Source organism: Rhipicephalus sanguineus, unplaced genomic scaffold, assembly GCF_013339695.2.
Source record: "Rhipicephalus sanguineus isolate Rsan-2018 unplaced genomic scaffold, BIME_Rsan_1.4 Seq1056, whole genome shotgun sequence".
In the NCBI taxonomy this organism is placed as follows: Eukaryota; Metazoa; Arthropoda; class Arachnida; order Ixodida; family Ixodidae; genus Rhipicephalus; species Rhipicephalus sanguineus.
In genome coordinates, this window is record NW_023614245.1 from 36,344 (window position 1) to 60,001 (window position 23,658).

Below are 23,658 nucleotides of genomic sequence, written 5' to 3' on the forward strand. Positions count from 1 at the left end.
CTACACAAAAGATGTCTAAATGAAGCGAATGAACGATACAGTAAAATTTGGTGAAAAAATTAACACTATCCTTGTGCTTTCATCGGTGCCATCCTTTGTTGCATGGGCGTAATGGCAATGACTAGACTTGTAGAGCGAGTGGTCCTTCAGGACAACAGGCGCACCATTCTGGACTGTGGGCAGCGTATTCTAGTTCTTGGCATCTATTGAAGGCCTTCAAATAATGCATCAGCTCTTCTTCTTAGCTTCTTCTAAGGTGGTTTTATGCCCGCACCGCTTCTGATCACTTCCTGTTCTTCAAGGAATGTATCGGTGTCCGATATCTTGATTTCAATTGCCTTCTATTTCAAATATACCATCTTTGAGCGAAAGAACAACATGATACTGTAGCGCAAAACTCGAAAAGAAAAAACTTAGAGGCAGAAAGAAGTAGGCAAGTCAGCCTCTTACTCTTTATATTCGAGCTTTGCCCAACAACATCATGTCCTTCAGTAAATACCAACTTGCCCAAGAAAAAGTAATTGTGGAACGAAAGCACAATAGCAAAGCAACTAGGACACAAATGAAACAGATTGGATGCGGCCATGTTGGTTGTTTTGGTCACGATTGTTGACGCAGCACTGGTTTAATAGACCTGGATCAGTTTGATTCAAACAGGTGCACAATTTGGCTCATTCTTTCTTCGAAACTGCTTTTTTTCAGCTCACGTTACAATCAGAAATTGCCCCATCTTGATTAAAAGGGAACGATACTTAAAGATGCTTTACGTTCCCATGAAATTTAGCCTAATTTCGGTTTCTGGATTTGGCTCTTTTAGAAAAAAAATGCCACATGTAATGCAGCTCTTGGAACATATGTGCACAGTCACAATAACCACTGTACTGAACGCTGCTTCATCACTCCACTCGCAAAGTTAAGAGACACTAACGCACAGTTTTTTGCACAGATGGCTGGATTAGGGCACTATTACTTCCAGCAAATTTATTTGTTCGAGTCTACAAGTACGAAACAGGGAGAAAAAAAAAAGCATTTAGTTAAGTACATCACCAGCCGCAATCTGCTACTGGAAGTCATGGTTGCTTTCCTGAGAAAGGTTTTTTGTTGTGTCCAGTATACTGGTCACTAAATCAAAATAAATCACTATGTGGTAAAGGGTTCACACATGCTACAACAACTGGGGTAAGTTACTATTGCTTCATACAGAAGCTGTATGCACTTGATGGCACGTTTCAGAAAAACTCATCATTTTGCTGTAATTCTGAGGCTTCCACTTTTGCCTAGACTAAAGATTTGGGGGCACAGAACAAACTGTTAGCACTAATATAAAAAAGCTGGAGCATCTAACATCGATGAATCAATAATGTTCAAATAAAGGTGTCTAAACTATCTTGAAATTTATTTTATATGTACTAAACAAGCAGACTAGATTAGTGGCTAGTGCCAAGAAATTAATATTGTTACCTATGGAACAAGCAATCACCACCAAAACAGAAAGGCATTACCTGTACTAAAAGATGTTGGTGGACCTGCTGTGGCTTGATCATTACGAAGATTTTTCTAGGAAAATGAAACAGACAAATGTAATTTGTTACAGAAGACATGTTAGCAGTATTATTATGATTACAACACAAAGGAAAGGAAGGAAAGGCAGGGAGGTCATCTAGATGCAGTGATAAAAGTTATGTAGAGATGGCAATTCTGAATCTGCAAATGTGTCTGAGGCCAGATAGAATAGCCTTTAGATATAGCAGTTGCAGTAAAAACATGGAAGCGAACAAGGTAAGAAAAGATGAAATTGGAAAGCCTTTGCAAGCAACGTGCCAGGGAGATGTGACAGCGTAAACATAGATATTCGAATACTGATTCAAACACTCTCAGTCTTTGATTCAATTAGCCACCATTCAAAAATGCAAATGTTTTATGAATAGTTTATGAATATTTAAAAATTTCAAATGCACCCAAACAAACATAATATTGGAGCAATAGTATAAGTTTCACCCACCACAATCACAGTACAGGCATAAAACACGAGAGCTCACTTAGTGTAGCAAGCAAGGGTGCCCTCTGGGAGCCACACTTTACCGACTAGGTCGTACGCACCCTTTAAAGAGTACTGTGTATGCAAAGAATCTGCTTATTAGTTCTGATGTCCATTTGTGGTTTTGATGCTAAAATTATGAACACTATGGTGTAAACATAATTTATAATTAAGTGTATAAATGACTGCTCAATGTAAAAAACTATAGTTGTTATTCAATTTTCTTTTGACACTATTATAATAAATTTGCCTTTGATTCGGTCTCAAAAAACAGTGTTCGCATACCCCTAAAATTATGTTACTCATTTTGAGAGTAATGTATTTCTTAAAGGGTCACTAAAGAGAAAAAAATTATTTTCTCATACTGCAAAAAAAGAAAATGCAAAGGGCAATGCCGTCTCGAGGTTCCTGCATCAATTCCTGTGACTTCACAGATTTTGACAGCATCTATTAGTGCCTACATAGTTCTTCATAAGTAAAAATGAAGTACATTGTCCTCTAAGGTGGCCAAAGACCTAATGTACCAAGTGTCAAGAAATTTGATGAAGCAGCGCAGTAAAGGCACAAACACAAAGAAAACACAAACACAAGCACTGGTGTTTGTGTCGTCTTTATGTTTGCGTGAACATGTCATTTGTGCACTGCTACATCAAATCATGGCTCACCAACTAGTCCTTCAGTATATATGAAGAAATCTTGATGAGCAAATGTGGCCAAAAATACAGGGAAGAAAAAAAAAATGAAATCAGTGAAACCATGCTGAAATTCATGTGCAGAGGTATTGAAGCAAAATTTTGAAAATAAAGCTTTCACCTGAATTTTCACTTCTATTAATAAACCTATGATGGTGAAATTAACCGTAGAGTTTTCACAGAATAATTTATCTACACTGATTCATTGTTTCACTTCAATGTCCCTTTAACAGTGACTTAATACTTTGTATGGTGAATTGCTTCTGTTTACAATTTCATATCGACCAACATTAACACTAATTAGCAAATTTAGTTGTGAACTTGATTAGTGGAAATGTTTATATGCTAAATGTCTGCCAAGGAACATAAGGCATATATAAAAGCAGCATACGAGTAATTTTCAGTTTTCTAATTAAATATGTGAAAATGCAATTTTGAAGGCATTGTATGGTCACTGCATTACATCACCACTAACTATTAACCCAAAACTTGTAGGCTAATGGCGTTTTTCACTGGGAGATCCAGAGCGGCCGCTGAAATCCCGGAGCGAGCACTCGGATTTCATGAAGCCAAATCTGCCAGTGGAACACGGGAATGCTCCGCGGGGGAACGCCCCGGAAGTCACGTGAACCGGTTCCGGAAACAATTCCTTTTTCCGCTCTCTCGGTTTCCATGGCAACTTTGGCCGCCACTGCAAGGCGTGCATTTCGACTACAGTGTTCTGTAATTTCGACCACGCAGTCGCGAACAGCAGGGATACAATTTTGTTGTTATTGCGGCAGAATAGCGGGGAGGCAAAACTTTCTTTAGTAGGTTGGACGACGACAGAGAATCAACACGTCCGCTCGGTTTGAACGCATTTACAGTGCTCTCGTAGAGAGGGAAAAAAAGGAAAATAGAAATACAGAAACACAAGCACAGTCAAAAGAGTTTTCTCTGCACCCCGCACGTGCAGCAGACTTGGAGAACAGAGGGAGTGTTCTTTCACGGGGTGGGCGTGTAGGTCGTAAAACGACGATGTCAAGGACGTTCTCCGCTCTTCCCGTACTCGTAGTCGCCTCCAAATTGCGGGCCGCTGCGGTAGCAACCTCGAAAACGCGTCCCCCCGGGTTTCCCTTCTTCCTCCTTTTCGCCACGGGGTCTTCCAATTAAAAAGCTGCTCCGAAGTGGGGGGCTGCTTCCCAATATTCGAAAAATACAACAGTTGTGTTGTGAGCATGGACGAACACGTGGAACTCACTCCGGCTGTGCGTCGCCTGTTGCTGGGCGTGCTTAGGAACGGCGGGAACGATCTCAATGGTGAGTGCTACGTACTTCACACTGATAATAAATTCTGCCCGTAATGATAACTCTTGATAGCTCCGCGGGAAGGCTGGTCACATCGTCGTACGGTATGTAGGTGCACGTGGCAACGGCCGCAATCGGCGCTCGCAAAATGCGGCACGTTCTGAGCAGGATTTTTTCCATCTGAGTAGTTACGTACCTGCCGCCTTAGAAGTCCTACTGCTTTAGAATATCACAGGCGCGTCGGAATTTTCTCAATGCTCACCAAGCGTATCTTCTCCGAGAGGCTCCGAGAAACCTTCCCGAAAGAAGCCTTCGTACAGCACCTCCGTCTCTTCGCAGCCTTCTTCGTCTGAGCTGGACGAGCTGCTGCTGGAACTGCTCTCGTCGCTAGATAGAAGTTCCACCACAGCAGCAAACGCAGCCATTTTGCGAAGCTCAGCCGCTCAGCGAACGCACAATGACGGATGTGACGTATGCTGCCCGTCGTGTTTCCGCCCGAATCCGCGACTTGGCGGCGGAGCAAGTGAGAGCAATCCGCCTCGGAGCGAGTTGCCCTGAAACTACCAGTGAAACGCGCGGACCCGCTCCGAATCTACCAGTGAAATTCAGATTCGTCGCCACGGAGCAAAAAAACCTGCTCCGGATCTCCCAGTGAAAAACGCCATAAGTAACAGGAAAGGTTGCTAAGAAATGCATAAGCAATAAGCAATAGAGTGGAAAATGGTAAGTGCAATGTCAAGAGTTAGACATCAAACAAATATGGAATGAGATGCTAGTAGATAATGTTCTAGAATGGATGTCGAGGAATTGAAAATGCTAAAGCAAAAGAGAAGACAAGACTGAAGGGGCCCTGAAGCACCTTTCTAATGGATTGTAGGTTGAATTCACTGTTGGACTTATTAGACTCACAAACCTCCTGCCACAAATGTTTTCCTAATACTTCAAACACGAGTTTAGGTAGGTCAATGCGCTGGATGCTAAGCAGGGAGAAATGGCAAGGGGGCAAGGCCCTGCTTTACAGTTACATTGTCACATTTTATGGGGGGCTCGGGTGTTTCCTGACGTTTGTTTTTCTTTGAACGTATTGGCTGCTACTTCCAGTTCAGGCATGTGTGGTGCTCTCAAAGACATGCTTGGGCTACTCAAGCTACCTTGTGTTGCCACCCTCTTGGAAATACAGGATCAATCACTTTTAGGGGAAATGCCTCATTCAAGAGTTCATAGTAGCCGATGTTTAACATAAACATATAAAAACTATTGTTTTATTGACATCATCATTAGGTGTCATATAAGGCACATTTTCCCCCATGAGAAGAAATGTCACAGTTATAATGGAATAAATACTAATGAGGCGTTTTTCCTATATGTGGTTGACCCTGTACATTAACCACAGAGAGCAATCTGCGCACAAGTGGTCAGAGTATGCACAAGCGGTCAGAGTATCTTGCTGGCGAGATGCTTGTGTATTCCAGCATGGCCAAGCTATAAGAGTACGTGGCACTGGCTTTCTTTGTCCTGCGCCAATATGACTGAAGGATAGTGGCGAAATTCACGCCGTGCATTTTAAAAACGCACCCATTCAGGCACATGATGTTCGAAGGAGCATGCCAGTAGTACAACACGTGCAGCCTCATGTGATTGTAGGAGAAAATGAAACAATAAGCCCTCCACCAGAGTTCCCAATTCCACTTGTAGTAAGCGGATTTGGGCTTCATTTTTCAATGAGTTGCTTGTCGCATTTTTTGGGCTTAGCAACTTTTTTCCTGCAAATATTAATTTAGTGCTTGTCATGTTCACTAATAGCACATTTGTTCATTACTTATTGTAGTTGGGCATTAAAATCAGAGGGAGTCAACAAGCGACGCTATTTATGCACTGGCAAATGTGCAATGAAAAGAGTGTCGGCGACCTTAACCCTTTGCGGTCCGGTGTCGGGCAGCGCCCGACTACTCAACACGGCCGTAGCGGTCCGCTGTCGGGCCCCGCCCGACAAGGGTGTTCGTGGTTTAAATTTCGCTGTCTTTTCACTGCGAGTCGCGCGCATTTTTTGTATACATGAAGTGCCATCTCTTGAGGAATAAGTGATGTTTCTTTGTTGAGATTTTACTTTTTTTACACTAGGGTGCAGCACTATTGGCACTATGTTCACCACGGGGCCTAGAGCGTACCCACTCGCGCGCGCGGTTCGCTGAGAAAGATGGCCGCGTTTTCACCGCGTGTGTTTTACGGTGGTGCTTTTAGCGAAAGCGAGGATGACATTAGGGAGGAAGCGAATTACGTGCCTCCACGAGATAGTGATGAGAGTCATTCGACAGAAGTGAGTGACAAAGACGACGACAGCGGCGGTGGAAACCTGCAGTAATAACCCTGGCCTGCACGCAGGGGAATGCTTTGAGCGGTATCATACGTTCCCCAAATATCGCTACAAGAGTTGCCTGCAGAATGCAGGAGCAAAAATAAATATCCTGTGCGTTTCTTTTCCACAGTTTGTGTTTTTCGCGGCGCCAGAAAGTGGCGAAATAGTTTCGGACCGCTAGAGCCGGAAAGTGAGTAAAGGTTTTGGACCGCAAAGGGTTAAGACTGTGTTAAAAAGTAAATATGTGCTTTACTTCCTAGTTATGCATATTTTCGCTGTACAAAGTAATTAAGGTAATTTTTTTTTACCTTCCCTTCACATTTGAGTGACTCATATATTATAGTTAAAAGCTTCTTGGCAAAATAATTTCTGGGTTTTTACGTTCCAAAACCACAATATAATTATGAGGCACGCCGTAGTGTAGGGCTCCAAAAATTTCGACCACCAAGGGTTCTTTAACATGCACCAAAGTCTAAGTACATGGGCCTCTAGCACTCAGCCTCCATCGAAGTGTGACTGCCGCAGCCAGGACCGAACCTGCAACTTTCGGGTCAGCAGCAGCTTTTTCGCAAAAGTCGTGCCGCATTTCTTGGGCTTCTTTTGGAATGATTTGCTTGTTGGCTTGACAGCATCTGGCAACTCTGCCATCCACTATGGTGTCTCATAGCCTGAGTCACCTTAGAACGTTAAACCCCATAAACCCAAGCCAGCCAAACTGAAACATTAAGCAGACAACTGTCTATCGAAGCTGGAAGATACTTTTTCTTTCTTTTTGAGATTGCAGACATGTATACCTTTTGTTTACTTAAGCCAATATACTGCAGTAACAGTATTACTGAGAATGTTCTCACAATCAAGAAAATTGCCAGGCCTGCATGGAACACGCAGCACAGTCACAGTGAAAGCTGGAAGAACGGCCTTTCTAGAGCCCGTTGTAAACTCTCTTGGGGCAACGAATACAAATACACATGCAAGGTACCCACTATGCCATAAATCATCGTAATTTTTATGAAGTAGGGAAGCACCCACTATGCCATTTTTCTAAAATTCTGTGGAGAACTGTGGCACCCGCTATACATCTGTAACGCATTATGTGCACTTTGTTTGTGCTGTGGCTGGTGACAATGAAGAATTGTGGCTGAGCTCTTTGTAATGGGTTGGAAACATTCAACGACCCACTCGTTGTGCTATTCGCATTGTGTAACGCCTGGTTGTTATTTTACTCTTCTACGACGTTATATTACATATGTTAACACAATTCCTTGCCCGACATGACACCTGTATAGGGTGTTTTCGTGAAGGAGTTTCAAGGACCAGCATGGCTCTGTGGTAGAATACTCGACTGCCACGCAGAGGGCCCGGGTTCAAATTTCATCCGGTCCTAGAAATTTTTTTCTCATTTCTCGTGATAACGGTTACGGACACTGGCGGCGGCGGACAACTACGGCGCCAAAATTGCCTGTTGTGATCTCATAACAGCTTTCACTGCAAAATCTGTGCATACCAGTTAGGGGTGCATGCACCCACATACTGCACAGCTGAACATTATATTGCAAAGAAGAAAGGAAGCGATTTTTTGCTGTTTTTGAAAAAGGTTTGTGAATACCCTGCTGCATGCAGTGCTACTGTATTTGGCTCACATGAACCTCACATACAGACTGGCAATAATTTTTTTATTGGAATTGTTCCATGGCCCCTTAAGGAAATTTATGGACATAAAATGCATTTGGTTCATGTGTCACGAGGCTAGATGAACCTTAATGTCTTGGAAACCTCCAATTAATTGTGGACTTAATTACGCCAATAAAAGTCTAAAGCACAGGCCCCTTTTAGAATGCAATGACTACAGAACTTACCAAACAGTTCCTTACATCTGGAGGCATTAACAGCAAGTGCTGAATATTCTGCTGCACATTTGTGGCAGCTTGTTTCACACGATTGGCCTGAAAAAACAAGAAAGAAGGCATATTTCAAAACAAATGCTACCGAATACACGGCTTTCACTTAAAATCTCCGTGCGCTCCTGCTTAAGATGCAATACGCCTACAAGTCCAAGCATCGGTGAGCTTTCGCTTACATAATCACCAACTGCTCCTGCTTGAAATGCATTGTAGAAGTCCAGTCGCAACTCCTCCATAGACATGTCACAAAATCCTGGGTATGATGCTGAATTTCCAAATGGCCCATAGCATGAGAATAGCCATTGCCCACTTGCCTGCCATTGCTTCATGTCAGATACAACAGCAGCTTGATCACTGGGGAAAAAAAAAGAAAAAAAAAAACTAAACTAAGGAGCTGTAGCCCAGATGAATCACTCTATGTACTAGAGATGTGCAAGTTTCTCAAGATATTTAAGATAAAGTACTAAGTACCAAGCAAGTAATTTACTCACTACATTTGTAAATGCCTGAATTGCACAAGTATCTGTGCAGAGTACAAAGTACCGAGAAAAATGTTTTCCTACTTTCAAGATACTTTAAAAATACATAATCCTGCCAAAACACGACAATGACTACGTCATTACAGTGCTTTATTTTGTGAATCAAAATACAGAACCATATCACCAAGACCATTTGCTTGCTCAGACAAAGAAATGAAACTGAACATTTACATAGACTGCCCTTTCCTTTAAAGATATTGTCGCCTACACTGAAAGCCCCTCTGTTTGCACATCACTGTTGAAGTTCAGAAAAAAGAACTGAAAGGGAAAAGTACTTCAATGCCGATTTTACATCTTAGTCCACACTGTTGTACTCGAGCTAGGAGCATAGTTGCTGCACACACGCACTTTCATTCTTGTCTGCTAGTGAGATGTAGAATGTAAGTCTAAGTGATGGTTCTTCAAATACTTGTACATGCCTCAAGCACCGAGACATCTGCAACCAGTTCAATCTGGTTGCAATAACTTGAGTGGTTTAAATGACGAGTACTAAATACCACCAAAAAGTACTTAAGTCAAGGTTTTGACTATGGCAGGTCTGATACCTTCAGGTAGCATACAAGGATTTATTGGTCAGCTGCCTGCACCTGTACTTAGATACTACAAAGCACCATCAGTCAAAAACAATATTCCACATCCGTTGTCATGACCATGGGTGGTGGTGGCCAACACTCCCATTGTTACATCTTGTAGACATAAAAACCCAAGAATGTCGACGTGGGAACAGCTGCTGCCATAGCAAAAATGTAGTGCAATGCACTCAATACGGAGGTTGTGGGTACGGCTCCCATGCACGCCAAGGTGTTCTTTCTTCCACTTTCAGTTGCGTTATCATTCGCACAATTAAAATAAAGGTAGAAATAACTTTCCCCATGATTTCCATGGCTTCATTATCTGTTGACATGCTGATAAGGTTGTGGTTTTTTTTTTCTTGTTCTGTAGTAAGCACTGTTTTAATAAAGAACCTATGAAGTATTACAAAAATTGGAGGACGCTTAAGCTTCGCCTTTAAGAGTTGAACGCGATAGCGATACCCGGCCCCATCTTCATCGTGCTCTGTTTCGCTTGTCATTATGTTCAGTTGCCCGGTCTCATACACACGCACACACACTCGACACACCTATAGTAAAGGTTTCCGCCCTCTTCAACAGCACTTTTATGACAGCAGTGTACCCACTACGTGTGTGTAAGAGAATGTGCGCACTAATGTGTATGCCCTTTGTAATGGGTGGCATGCTTTTAAACCGGCAGCATTTACGCGCATGATACTTTTTCATTGCGAAAGTTGCGATTCACCCACAACGTGTTCGTAAGGGAAAACGCGCAGTAATGTGTGTGCCTTTTGTAACAGGTGGCCGGCTTTAAACCACCAACTCGTTATGCAGTTCATGTGGTGTGATGCCCGATGGCAATATACGATTGTACCCCGTTTTACTGCAATATTACATCTCGTACTGTGACACCTGTACACAGGACGCATATGTTTGTGAAGCATTAAAGTTAATTTCAGTGCAGTTCCAAGCAATGGAGTGGCTCTGTGGTAGAACGCCTGCTTGCCACGCAGACGGCCTGGGTTCGATGCTCACTCGAACCTAAGATTTTTTTATTATTTATTTTACACAAGATGATGATTTTTCGCTCACAACCAACGACGCCGACACCGACATTTCTGCGGAACGAGCTCTTTAACGCTATTGCGTTAATACTGACAAACATAAATGAAACACAATGTCTTGAGCAGAGTATTTCAAACACACACAAGCACAGCATGCACACAAATACTTAGCAGTAGCTGACTTTGGTACAACAAAAAATGCATCGATGGCTACACAATGCCAAGTGACACTATAATTAAGATAGATTACGCACCAACTAGCACACAAGATTTACACAGCAGCAACATGAACATAAAAGCCACACCACTGCATCAAATGAGAAAGCAACAGGACCACTTATATTATTATCAAGGTGCCTTTACAATAGGAATGCAGGCAGACAACTCTTTCTCATAGTTCACTGACCACCTGTATTAAATATATTGGCAAAAAAGTTAGACCATTACGATGCTTGCCAACGTATATTGCTGCAATGCTAAAAAATGTCGTCACTTATTAAGAAGGTGATAACTAGTTTGTCATTTCTTTAGCAACACAAAGCACCATAGAATAAAATTCACTAGCAATTTGCTTACCTAGACAGTTCACTTGAATTGTTGTTTTCGGCTTTGGTCACCTCCTGGAGCGCTTTATTGAAGTCGAACTTCACTGCAGCAACTTTCTGACTGTTGTCATTTCTTTCGGCATTCCGAAACAACTGAAACCTATTCTGCTGCTCCCGTTGGCCGGACTCTGCGCGCCGATGAGTGTTTCTTTCTGCGTCGCGAAGGGCTTGAAACCTATTCTGTTGCTGCGGTTGGTAGCTGTAATGGTTACCGTCAGAGTACCGATTCGTCTGCGGAGAGTGGTACGTATCACCATATCTTCTTTGGAAGCTTTCGTTGCGGTACTGCTTGGCCTGCTCTTGCCGGCGCACATTTTGAAGAGTGGCGTTAAAATCGAATTCAGTCGCTCTTCCACCGCGTGGAGTGCCTAGGAAAAGAAAGGTAAAGACGGTAGTGGCATACTGCATGACAAAACAGTCGACGCTTATACAACGAATTCAGACTTATTCAAACAGTAAAACTCCTACGGGGTTCTTCGTATTCGTCGTCGTAGTCATACGAGTCATACTCCGAAGCAGGATGCACGTTACGGCAGCGATCGCCATAGCGGCACCTTCCTTGCATGTAGTACCAGCAGACCGTCATCCCTGAACCCCTCTGCGACATCGTTGAACCCCTCAGCGAAATGCACACTAAATCAAAAAAGTTAACTCTGAACACACTTGAGAAGCCGAGCCAAGAGCAGTACTAAAATTAAAACGTGAGAACACTGCCCATTTGGTTTAGCTCGCCTACGGCGTGATTACCCGCCATCAAAATCCAAATCTAGAGTTTTTTTTGGTGTCTTCGATTTGTCGTTCCGCACTGGTTGGAGATTTCTTGAGGGGCTGCATGCGCAACCCTCATTGGCTGCAAGCTGCAAGCACCGCCTCGGAAAGCCCTCAATGACAAATCGAACAGTTCCATCGAAGCCATAAGGCCATAAAGCCATGCGTAAAGTCAACACAAGTCACTGAAGTGCAAGCGTAAAATAGCCATCCTGGAGCCATCCGCAGCTGGAGTCGCAACCATCGCAGCTGCAATTAACGTTAGTAGCATTTCCTCGCGAAATCGAGGTGTTCCATGTAGAAACAGCGGCCAAGTTTTGCAAACGGACGCAGATTTTAGCAGGAATAAAATTAACGTTATTTTTTTAAGGATCCGCGTTTTAATGCGAATATGTTGCACCTGCCGGTATATCTCATGAACCGATGTAACCTGGTGGTTACCACATAAGTTTCACAAGTAAGTTGCTCGGCCGAAGTTGCGGGCATGTAAACTGAGAGAGATATCAAAGGCACGACTGATATCTTGGACAGCGATGCAATAAGTGCCCTCGCTCGTGCATGTGAACCATTGTTTTCGTTGATCGAAGCTGTCGAACCGATTTTGACACCTGTCGACGTGTTGTCCGTTGTTCATTATTTCACTGAACGAGTTTTCGCAAGTGTGCCTGCTTGTTTATTTCGATCAACGATGTTAAATATATTGCTTCTTGCTGTCCGTAACTACAAGCATATCTGCCGTGCAGCTAAGCTAAGTTGCCATCAGTGAAATCTAGCTCGACCACACCTTCGTGCAGGCGCGCTTGCTTTCTGTTTGTTTTTCTTTGAGTAGGTTGCGACGTCATGTGCTCTTGAATGAAGAGGAAGCTTTGCTGAGCCAACAGTGTCTTACATTTGGTTCTCCAACCGAGGTTTCAAAGCCATGAGTCATGTGGATCTGAAAGTGGTTCTTCTAGGCAAGGAGTACGGTGGCAAGACGAGCCTGGTCGAGCGCTACCTCTACGACCGTTTTGATGCAGCTACTCCTTATCAGAATGTGAGTGAATGGATTTTTGTGCAGCACACAGGTGGCATGCCTCCCTCATACTGTAGTTAAATACGCATGTCTTGAACTTTGCAGACAATAGGCGCTGCTTATGGTGCAAAGCAGATCGCCGTGCGAAATCGCAAGATCACCCTTGGAATCTGGGTAAGCGCATCTGCTGGCTTGTATCGTGATGAATACTAAGCGGTCGTGCGACTTGTCTTACTAAACTAACTTCTTGGAGAAAAAACAAACAAACAATTTTGCTACACTTCAGTGATCTTTTATTTGTGATATATACATACATGACATTTTGTCATTTTATTGACTTAGTATGACATTATCTTTACAACACTGACACCAAAAATGAAAAATTGGTCTCCTCTCCATTACTAAACATATAAAGCAACAACCTTCATATATGGGAAGTTACTTGCTATTTTTAGTGCTACAGGATTATGACAGCAAGTATCTAGGTTAATAGCTGGGGAGTATTGTCAGCATAAATGTCATAATTCCTGACTGAATGTGCTATCGTGAGCAGTATGAGTAGGAAGGCACCTGGCGAATAGCCTCAAACCCTAATAGGATCGATACTCGAACGGTGCTGTTAAAAATAAAGTCTTTTTTCTGCAAAGTGTTGTGAGCTCCTCCACGCGTCTGGTCTTACAGCACATATGACACAGGTAACGGCTTGATATTGTAGTGCTCATGCCCAGCAAAGAGCAGTACTGTTTTTTATTCCTTTTTTGCTACATCTAGATTTTGTGCATAACCAATTAAACCAACTGACAATTGAGCCAAGGAAAGCATAACTGACATTATTTGTTGCTTTTTTAACTGTATTGTAATGTTTATGACCCAAGTTGAGAGGAATTAAAGTCGGAAAAAAAGGCACCTTTTCCATCGGTGGGATCCGAACCAAATTATGTGTCCGATGCGAAAAGAGTTTTCCACACTCACCGCCTTGGCTACCAATGGGGCTGGCTAACACTCCCAGGGATTAATACGCAATTAAATACCCGACAAAGTGGGCAAGGGAGTGCCCTCCGTTGTAGCTCAAATAGTAAAGCATCGAACGCGTAATGAAAAGGTTGTGGGTTCGGATCCCACTGTCGGAAAAGGTGCTTTTTCGTCCACTTTAGTTCCTGCGTAAAGTCAACACAAGTCATTGAAGTTTGTTTGCAAGCGTTAAAAAGCCATTAATTAATTCGTAGTCCCCCGCTACAGCGTGCCTTATAATCATACTCTCATGGTTTTGGCACGTGAAATTGGCTTTAAATTCAAGCCTTGTGCAGATACTTGATGCCAGACTGTTATTATGCTGTTTTCATACCTATGTGAAATTTTGGGTGCCCAATGGATGTGTCATTATTTTCTGGACAAGTGCACATTGTCAATGCCTGCACCTATAAGCAAAATTGTGATAGCTAGCAGAAGATCTTTTCTTCTGCTTCGTGTTGGTAATTGCTTTTTTGTAAAGAGGCAGTACTCTGATGACAGTTCTTCTTATTTACAAGGATACGGCTGGCAGTGAGAGGTATGAGGCTATGAGCCGAATCTACTATCGGGGGGCAGGTGCTGCTATTGTCTGCTTTGATCTCACTGACCGGGAAAGCTACCAGAAGGCCAAGTTCTGGGTGGATGAACTGCGCAAGCATGAAGAGGTGAACACTGCCTTTGTGCCTTTGAGTTTTTTTTCTTGCTTTACAAAATTTAAGAAGCATAGGGGACTACTCCTGGGAATAAGGGGCAGAGTTGTCCATATTCCTTCTGGTGACCAGCATCCTTTCTTTCTCTCGTGAGCAGCAAAATTGAAGGACGTGTTTAAAAACAACTTTGATTGGTTTGAACTGTGGATCTTTATTGGTTTCCATCTTTCAAGAAAATTACAGCTGTACACATACAGCTTCATGTGAGAGCAGGCTTTCAATTTGCTGCTGTCGGGGGAAAACCTTACGTAGCAGAGCTTTATTACTACTTCTGTAGCTGTTCATAATGAGAGAAATGATGAGGCTGTTGCAAAGATTTTCTTGTGAGCTTTCCATTTTTCTGTATTTTCTCATGTACATTGTCTAGGTCGTGTGCAACAATTGTGCATATGCTTTAGCCGATGGCCCCGCCACGGTGGTCCAGTGGTTATGGCACTCGAATGCTGACCCGAAGGTCGCGGGATTGAATCGCGGCTGCAGCGGCTGCATTTTCGATGGAGGCGAAAATATTTGAGGCCCGTGTACTTATATTTAGGTGCACGTTAAAGAACCCCAGGTGGTCGAAATTTCCGGAGCCCTCCACTACGGCGTCTCTCATAATCATATCGTGGTTTTGGGACGTTAAACCCCAAATATTATTATTATTTATTTAGCCGATGTACAAGTGCACTAGACTTGCCTAATTTGCGGCACATGAAGCCATCCTGCTCTCTATTCACTGTACACAACACACTATTGCAGTGTTTTGGGACGGTTTACTTGTAAAGGTGTTAAATAGGGGTGTGCGATTATTCGAGTTTCGAATTCGAATCGAATAGTTTCTAATCGAATAATTCGATTTGACTTTCGAATAGCTAGTATTCGATGTTTCGAATAATTCGACAGGACAAATATCTAAAATGCGACGTCGCCATTCGTTAAACTTTCACTGACATCCTGGTTCAACAGCGAGCGCATGTTGATCCTAAAGGAGATTATGTCATTTCCGCACGTAGAAAAACACATGAGAGAACTGTCAAGTCCTTCACAACTTCGCTCCTGAAACGAAGGCACGGACTTCTTACGTAGTTCGGTCACATATGCCGTAAACGCCGTGAAACAATCCGACTTTGGCCTGCGAAACCCACGGTGATTGGCTTTGCATGTAAAAATTTGTTCACGTTGGGCAGTCACCACTGCCGCACCCCACTACTAGTTCAGAAACTCTCATCGTTCAGGCGTGCAGTTAAAACACTGCTGTAAATGGGCGCCCAAATACTTTTGGGCCCGGAGCATCCATGGCGATGAAGCACAACTTTTAACGTTGTCAGATGAGCCTTATTTCTTGACCATAGGGAAAGAAAACTAGCTACCGTACCCCCCTCTGTTAGCCGTTAGTAGGTTAGGAGTGGCGCTGCTGACTGGAATGGCGGCTTTTTATGAACATGCTTGCGTGCCCATAAAAGCTGAAACAAAAGCCACTTCCGAACAAGTGTGTAATGAAGCTGTCAGCACGCCGTAGCGTCCCTGATTTTTCCTTTGTTTTCCTGTAACTTGCGGTACACATTTCGTGCAAATATACTATTTGATATTCTATATTTTTGGCCACTATTTGGCACTATTTGATTCGAATTTGATTCGAGATGAAATTTCACTATTCGCACACCCCTAGTGTTAAATAAGTTGGCCACATAGCATAGCTACCAGCTGTAAGGGTTGCTTTGTCTCTTCTGTTGTAGCTTCCTATGAGCAGATGATCGTCACCAGAAGCCTCTGCAATAAGTATTTACCTCCGCTGAACTGTCTAAAAACTTGGTGAATCGGTTCGGACTAAATATGAAGGCCACCACAAGTGATCACTAGAGGCCGGATTTTTAGGCATCAAAAAAGCTCGTTTTAGGCGCCAAAAATAGGCAGGCGAAACAACGTCTTAGGCTTCCAAAATCGTAAATATAGGCACAATAAATTTTCACATAAATGCAAATAATTTTAAACGAAGACGTGCGCGACCTCTATCTGCGACCGGAAAACAAAAATGCTATTGCTTAAGATGGCACAAATGCGCCAACAGTTGAGCATAGCCGTACAATTGTGCTTTGTCCCGCACGGTTCGCAGAACACGGTCTCTCCCATATTCTGCACGGTGAGTCAAATGTCCACTGTCGAATCAACGTACTCCTGAGTGTCTTTTCGACATGACTGCGACGGGCAGAGCAGGAGCAGATAGCCAGATCGCTAAAATACCAGAAGGGAGGCATTCCTCGTATGGCCAGGTCGAATCGCGTATAGTCAATTTCTCCCCTGACAGTGAACCACTGGCATAGCCAGGAAGGAAAGGGGGTTTCAGGTGGTCCACTCCCCCCCCCCCCCCCCCCCCCCCCCCGCAAAAGTTTTCAGTTTTGCATGTGTATGTATAGACGCACACATACAAACGCATGCACGAACATGCATAAAGTATGGTTAAACCCCCCCCCCCCCAAAAAAGAAAAAATCTGGCTACGCTACTGCAGTAAACACTTTACAAAGTAAATTACAAACAGAACAAAAGCCCGTGCAGATCACATTTTTCATTTTCATTTTTTTTTTTTTTTTTTGCTGTTCACTCTCACTTCTGCTGACGACTCCGCGGACTTGCATTCACCAACCGCTCGCGCCATGTCAGCGCGGCGGCGAATGCTTGCCAGCCAGGGGCGTAGCCAGAAATTTTATCGGGGGGGGGGGGGGGTCAACCATATTTTATGTATGTTCGTGCGTGCGTTTGTATGTGTGCGTGTATATATACGCAAGCAAAATTGAAAAATTTCGGGGGGAGGGGGGTTCAACCCCCACCCCTTGGCTACACCCCTGTTGCCAGCCTGTCCCACTTCACTGCTGCTAGCGGTTGTTTTCTGGAAGTTGACTGAACTAGAGGACTAGGTTGAACCCCAAACAGTTCCGAGCAGTCAATGTTGCCCGGTAACACGAATAACGTCCTCAAACTGCACTTGGAAGCGAAACTTAAGGCTAGACAGTGTTCATATAAGCGCCGATCTTGAAAATAGGCATTTATAGGCATTTGTAAGCATTTAGGCACAAACGCCTGAAATAGGCATTTCTAGGCACTATAAAAACACTACAAAAGCCCTTCTTAACCTCTAATTCATGCTCATATATCAAAGTGGCGCGATAAGAACGCAAGGAACCAAATAGGCATTTGCCTAAAATCCGGTCTCTAGTGATCACGTTTCAGCATAGACCTTTGTCTCATTTTTCATCTTATTTTAAGCAATTCGAATTACAAAAACTCAGATTATGGCTGTGTTCATTGCCTGTTTCTCTTCATAATAATTGATTGTCATTTATTTTAATTTCGTGCCTCTAGCTATTAATGACAGGCTAGTGAGATAAGCTAAACTAGAGTTGCTTTATGCCTGCTTCAGAACAAAGGCCTCGCTTAGCAATCTTCATTTACCCCTGTATTGTGCCAGCTGACCTCACCTTATGGTTACGAATTTGCTGATCTTATGTGTTTCATGCCATGGGTGGGCTGGGCTTGTCCACACATTTCTGGTAAAAATACCAAGGAAGAAGTTGGCTCATTGATATAACTATACCTTTTCTCGCACTGCTGTGGACTAGCTGGCTTCATCTTGGTGTTTTGTCGCACTCTCGTAAAGAGCAGCACACATCTTGTTTGGCAGTGAAAGCAGGAACAAGTTTGTTGCCGTTGAGTCAAAACGTGATTGCAGGAGGGGTCCACAATAAAAAAATATCAGCCATTGTTGGTCAGAATACAGGATAACAGGCTGGCACAACAAGGATGAATCACACCATCTAATTACCTGCAGTAAGGATAATAACTTGAGCTAGCTGGTTTCTGTTAAGATTCATGTTTGCTAGTGCAAAAAGGACACAAAAATTAAAAGGGAACAACACTGAGCGTTTACCCCCTTTAATCTTCGTGTCCTTTTTTGTGCTAACGAACATGAATAATTAACTGCAATTCTTGACTGGGCATACCTTCTCCTGGCACTCCTTCTGTATCTGTAATCTGTATGCATTGCAAAGCCTGTTAAGCTCTACCTTCTTTTCTTAACATTGGCTAGAATATTGGCTACCCCCATGTGTTCTGTCATCCACACCGCTCTCTTCAAGTCTCTTAATGTTACACCTATGAGTGGCACCCACAAACACATAAAACCCTTTTTTGCTTTGATTCTGCCGTAACTCAAATGCACTCAAGCCAGGCATTGCGCAAGGCTTCATCATGAGGTAGCAGCAGGAGTCACGTCTTTTCATTTTTCCAGTCGGCGTTATTGCAGCCAAAAATGCCGACCGGAAAAATGAAAAGGTGCACATTGATGCTTGCTAGCCATTGCAAAACCATGTCGGACTCTACTACAGAGTCACGACTGTGCTTGACACTGTTGGATTTAGCTCTCACAGCAAACGAGACCGCTAGGCACGACTGCATTGAAACGCTTGTGATGGCACTTGCGTTATGGGCATGGTTACCGATTTGCAAGTGCACGCAAGCGAGCAACTGATAAGGAAGAGTGGGGGCTGGGGAGCACGCGCGCCTGCTTGTAGACTAACCAGAAGTTGTAGGTTCTTGTTTAACTGATCATAGCGTCTGTTGTTGATGACATCTCAGATGGAGATTGCCACGCATTTCACTGGGGATGCCGGAAAGGCTTGGAGAGAAGAACGGGATGTTTTTTTTCATTTTTCGGTGCTAACCCAGAATAGAAAGACGGAACGCTCTACCATGGTGTTCTTTGCAGCATAACTGTAGATTGCTTTTTTTTTCTCTTTTTTTTTTTTTGTCTAGCAGCAAACCAGCAAACTCACTACAAGCGAGGGAAATGAGTATCGTCCCAATTTTTCACTAAGAGAGACGCAGATACTAACTTTTGCACCTTTAACTTTGCGCGGAGGCTAGTAAGGTATTCTGGGGTAGCAGCACCCCTAGTGGGCACCTTGCGAGGAGTTCAGGCACCTGCTAGGAGTGCTGCTACCAAGAGGTTAAACAGTGCTGCCGGAGTGATTGCATGTGCATAGAAAGCATATAGGAGGCTAAGCGCTTGCATAAATTTTGGAGGCTTACTGTGAAGCATGAATTTTCACTCTCTTTTAAGGCTAATGAAATTATTACCTTTGTCTCCTCTGTAATAATCTTCAGCCTAACTTCACATTTCACTGCATAAGGACCTTTATCATTGGTTGCAATTCATATCTGACCTTGCTAAACAGGGCAATGTCACTCCAAACCATGGATTGCTGAGATATTCACCATCGATTCTGACTCCTACTCCTTTCCACTGTCTCCTTGCCTGACCCTTTCCTTGATTAATATTTTTCCACTTTCGGAAAGTTAAGGTAGCTTAGGAATATTCATAACTATTTGCTTAGATATACATGTGTGCTTCCCGTACTCCTATGGATTTCCCGTATGGATTTCCCATTCCCGTATTACCATGGAATGCATTCGTGACTGCAGTTATCTATACGGAAAGGAACAGCTTTCTGTAATCTCTGAAAATAATATGGAGAGGTTGGTTGTTCTCTGAAGATTTATCAGTTGCCTTTTTAAGGACATGGATGTGATTCACTGTTCTGAAGCCCGCTTTCTCTCAGTTGACTGGAGTGTACTGTTGGCTTGATTCTATGGGAAATTACTTTTGTGAGTGCCTTATACAATACCGAAAGCGACCTATTGGGCCTCTAATTTTTTTCACTTCTTTAAGATTTCTTTCCTTATATATATTCACCATCGATTCTGAGTCCTACTCCTTTCCACTGTCTCCTTGCCTGACCCTTTCCTTGATTAATATTTTTACACTTTCGGAAAGTTAAGGTAGCTTAGGACTATTCATAACTATTTGCTTAGATACACATGTGTGACAGCATTCTTTCAATGCTGTCATGCTTGAAGTAGTGAGCTATTGTGAATAAATAGTTACAAGGTTTTCAAGTATAATACATTTTCTTCTTCTCTGATTATGTAGCCTATTATTCATCATATCTTGTCATTTTTTCTGTGGACATCTTTAAAAATGTCCTCCTAATGTCAGCTACTCATGGATTCACCATAGAAAAAAAGTTAAGCATGCTTACACAGACAGTGTTGTGAAAGGAAGAGGTGCAAGAGGCCACTGAAAGTGAACAAAGTCATTCAGTTTAGCTAAAATTGTCATCCTCAACATAATCGTCACACAGAAGTGTACTCAAGTGTAGTAATGACAGTGTCATTTCTGCTTTCAGAAGTGCCACATCTTCCTTTGTGGCACTAAGAATGATTTAATCAAAGAAGAAGGCAGGTTCAGGGCAATCAGTTACCACGATGTGCTGGATTATGCTGATGAAATTGGGGCCAAAATGTTTGAAACCTCTAGCAAGACAGGAGAAGGCATTGGTGAGTGTTAATTCTTTAATGCAAGTTTTTTTCACTCTTAAACCTTAGTTTTTTATTTTTATTATTATTGTCATTACTATGACTACATATTCAATTCTGAGGCTCTTTGTAGTACTAATGTATGATATTGGCAGTCCATTTCTTGTTTTGCATTCCCATAATGGAGTCTTGCTAATAAAAGATTGGCTGTGGGGAGGAAGAGCCCCACTGCTCCCGGCCAGGCTGACTAGAGGAGGAGACACACACTTCACCTACAGCCCCCCGTGCCCACAGGCGCTGACCTTCTCGCTTCACTCCGACAACACGCTCATCACAATCCCATCCAGACTTCTGCCTGACAAAGAAAGACAGCGTGCTCCTTTGCATGCTTTTCCTTGATTGTGCAGTGTACCGTGTTCATGCACTGTAGGATTCTATTGCACTTGGGCATTATACAGAACATCATGGCAATGGCAAATTTTCATTCCGTGTATCCCTATATATCGTGCACGGCTGCCACACTTCTGTAGTCTCGGCCAAAGTCAGTCCATTGCAGCCATGTCCGTCACAGCCAGCAGCATGCAGCAACCTCTAGCGGAGCCCTGACCATGGCGTGCACGGCATACACACCCACAAGCACTTCTTGTTTTCCTCAGCGTCCCTCTGGTGGCCATCCCCACCCTACCCCTCCCTCTGTAGAGGCGATGGCACTGGTCCACAGCAGCCTGCTGCAACAGCACCCCTGCTGGCAGTGAAACCTCAGGAGCTGCGCACCGAACAAGGATGTGGTGAGATGCAGCAGATCTGGTGCTGCAACTCTGGATATGAGGTCTTGCAGGCACCTGTGGGTCCTAAACTATTGAAGGTCTTCCAGGATCCCACAGGTCCTAGAGGAGGGGTGACACAAAAATTCGGATGCAATTTGACCGTTGCATCACACTAATGGGTGCATATAGGTGCCATCGGTACAATATCAGCCACAAATACAGCCTAAAAAGTATTTTAATTGAGCTTTGAAGTTCGTTAAAGTGCCGAATCGGAAATAGAAGCGGGGCCGTTTTGCAAACAACGTACGTCAAGAGTTCTGGCCGGGTTACCAGAGGCGTGTACGGGACGGACAGCGCTGGTGGCGACACCTGATGATGCATAGCCTAACCAGAGACGCACAAAATAACATTGCAGCAACTTACCCGCTTACTGACTCTGTGTAAAGCATTAGCAGTGAGATAATTAGGTACTCACAGTATTCTCATTGCTTTTTTTGTGACAAGAACTGCAACACGACGGAGAAAACGGGAAAAAAATATTGTAGTTAGACAAAACGCCACAAGATGTCGCTACCGGCTCCGCGGCTGTTGCTACTGCTGCAGCTGTCAACAGCTCCGGTAACCAGGTATCCGCAAACATTAGGGAGTCTACAGACAAACTAAAGCTCTCTACTGCCGGGATCGTATTGCGTAGTGGACAGATAACTGCTTCAGCGTTCCGACGTGCGTACGTGGCATTGGTATGCCTCAAGAACGCAGCGTTGCCCTATCTAAATACGAGTCAGTAAAGCTAAAAGCATTGAAGGACTCTGGTAAAGCGTACATCACGTCACTTGCATGTTACACATAAACACTGTTACAGAGCGACAATGTTGTCATTTCACTGCTTCCTTTGTCACTTCTCAACCTGCTACTTTACAAATGATAGAAGCGAAAATGTTTCAGCACGTCTCATGCGGCAGCTGCTCCAAGCCTCACGGAAAACATCGCCTCAGTTGGACGACAACGTCAAGAACAAAATCGCAGCCACTGGCGAGGTTCACGAAGTGAATCAAGCTTTTCTTACTGATTTTTACACTCCTCCCAGCTCTTTTGTCCATCGCCGCACTAGATAAACAACGTTGTTTGACGATTCAGGCAACAAGCACTCACAACACTCAGCACAGCAGACAAAACAGCAGCACTGACAACATGGCAGAAGCTGGCCAGTGACGTCACTGGCTCTTGCAGTCACCTGACAGTATTTGCTAACGAGTAGGCCGACCACGTCACAGGGCCACCGAGTGGTCTTTGAAATCAAAACTGCCTCTGGTCGTAACATACGAGTATATAATTAATAACATTCGTCTCGCGCTGGGGCAAATGAGCTTCATTGCCGCTATTAACGAGTCAGTAGCCACTGATTAAGAGCAAAAAACAGAGGTTCACAAATTTCCTGTCGCCACTCCTTTAACCATCCCCGGACTTAGATGCCCACCTGGTCGCCCTCCCCGATGTTGCTCAGAAAAGTGCACCCAGCAGGTTGCCAATGGGTGCTGCTGCCTACTGTCACGGGCATGCAAGGCTGCCCAGCCACCTCGGGTGTGCAGTGTATAGGAGGGTACGGCAGATGCCCAAAGGCCCCTTTTTTCTTCTTCATCTTCGGCCAGCCCACTTCCATTGATGCTTCCATCCTCATTCTCCTTGCCGTTCGTCTTGTCCTTCTCCTGCTCTTAGTCTTCCTTCATGTCTTCCGTTACTGCAGCTTTCTTGGCGCTGACGCCGGCATCCTGAGCTGTCTCATCTTCGATCTTGCTGGTGACCTTCCATTCTTTGGGCTCACTTTTCCCATCTATCCCATCCGCCATTCCCGACGGCTTATTCATGTACCGGAGACATCGCAGGGCTTCATCGTCTGTCGAGTGGCCTGGACAGCTTAGCCTTCCTCTGGTCACTCCTGTCGTCCTCTGCCAGTCATGTCAGCTGCTCGAGGTGCACGCCTCCTCTGGCACCTTCTAGCAGCCCT

General features: G+C 43.8%; 2 protein-coding genes across 2 annotated transcripts; one reads left to right on the forward strand and one right to left on the reverse strand.

Moving 5' to 3' along the window:
- Positions 1 to 590: 590 nt before the first annotated feature.
- LOC119375977 (nucleoporin NUP42) lies at positions 591 to 11,944 on the reverse strand. Its single transcript, XM_037645989.2, has 5 exons — positions 11,502 to 11,944; positions 11,005 to 11,401; positions 8,451 to 8,628; positions 8,230 to 8,316; positions 591 to 1,557 (listed from the first exon to the last, which is right to left on the reverse strand). Exons 1-5 carry the CDS (start codon positions 11,638 to 11,640, stop codon positions 1,477 to 1,479), a joined length of 882 nt encoding a protein of 293 aa, XP_037501917.1. The 5' UTR covers positions 11,641 to 11,944; the 3' UTR covers positions 591 to 1,476.
- Positions 11,945 to 12,037: 93 nt separating this feature from the next.
- LOC119375978 (ras-related protein Rab-24) lies at positions 12,038 to 20,907 on the forward strand (the record flags this gene model as incomplete). The annotated part of the gene is given in 5 exon segments (XM_037645990.2): positions 12,038 to 12,258; positions 12,631 to 12,834; positions 12,919 to 12,987; positions 14,343 to 14,489; positions 20,757 to 20,907. Coding segments are annotated over 4 exon segments (481 nt in total), but the record flags the coding sequence as incomplete, so codon positions are not given.
- Positions 20,908 to 23,658: the final 2,751 nt, after the last annotated feature.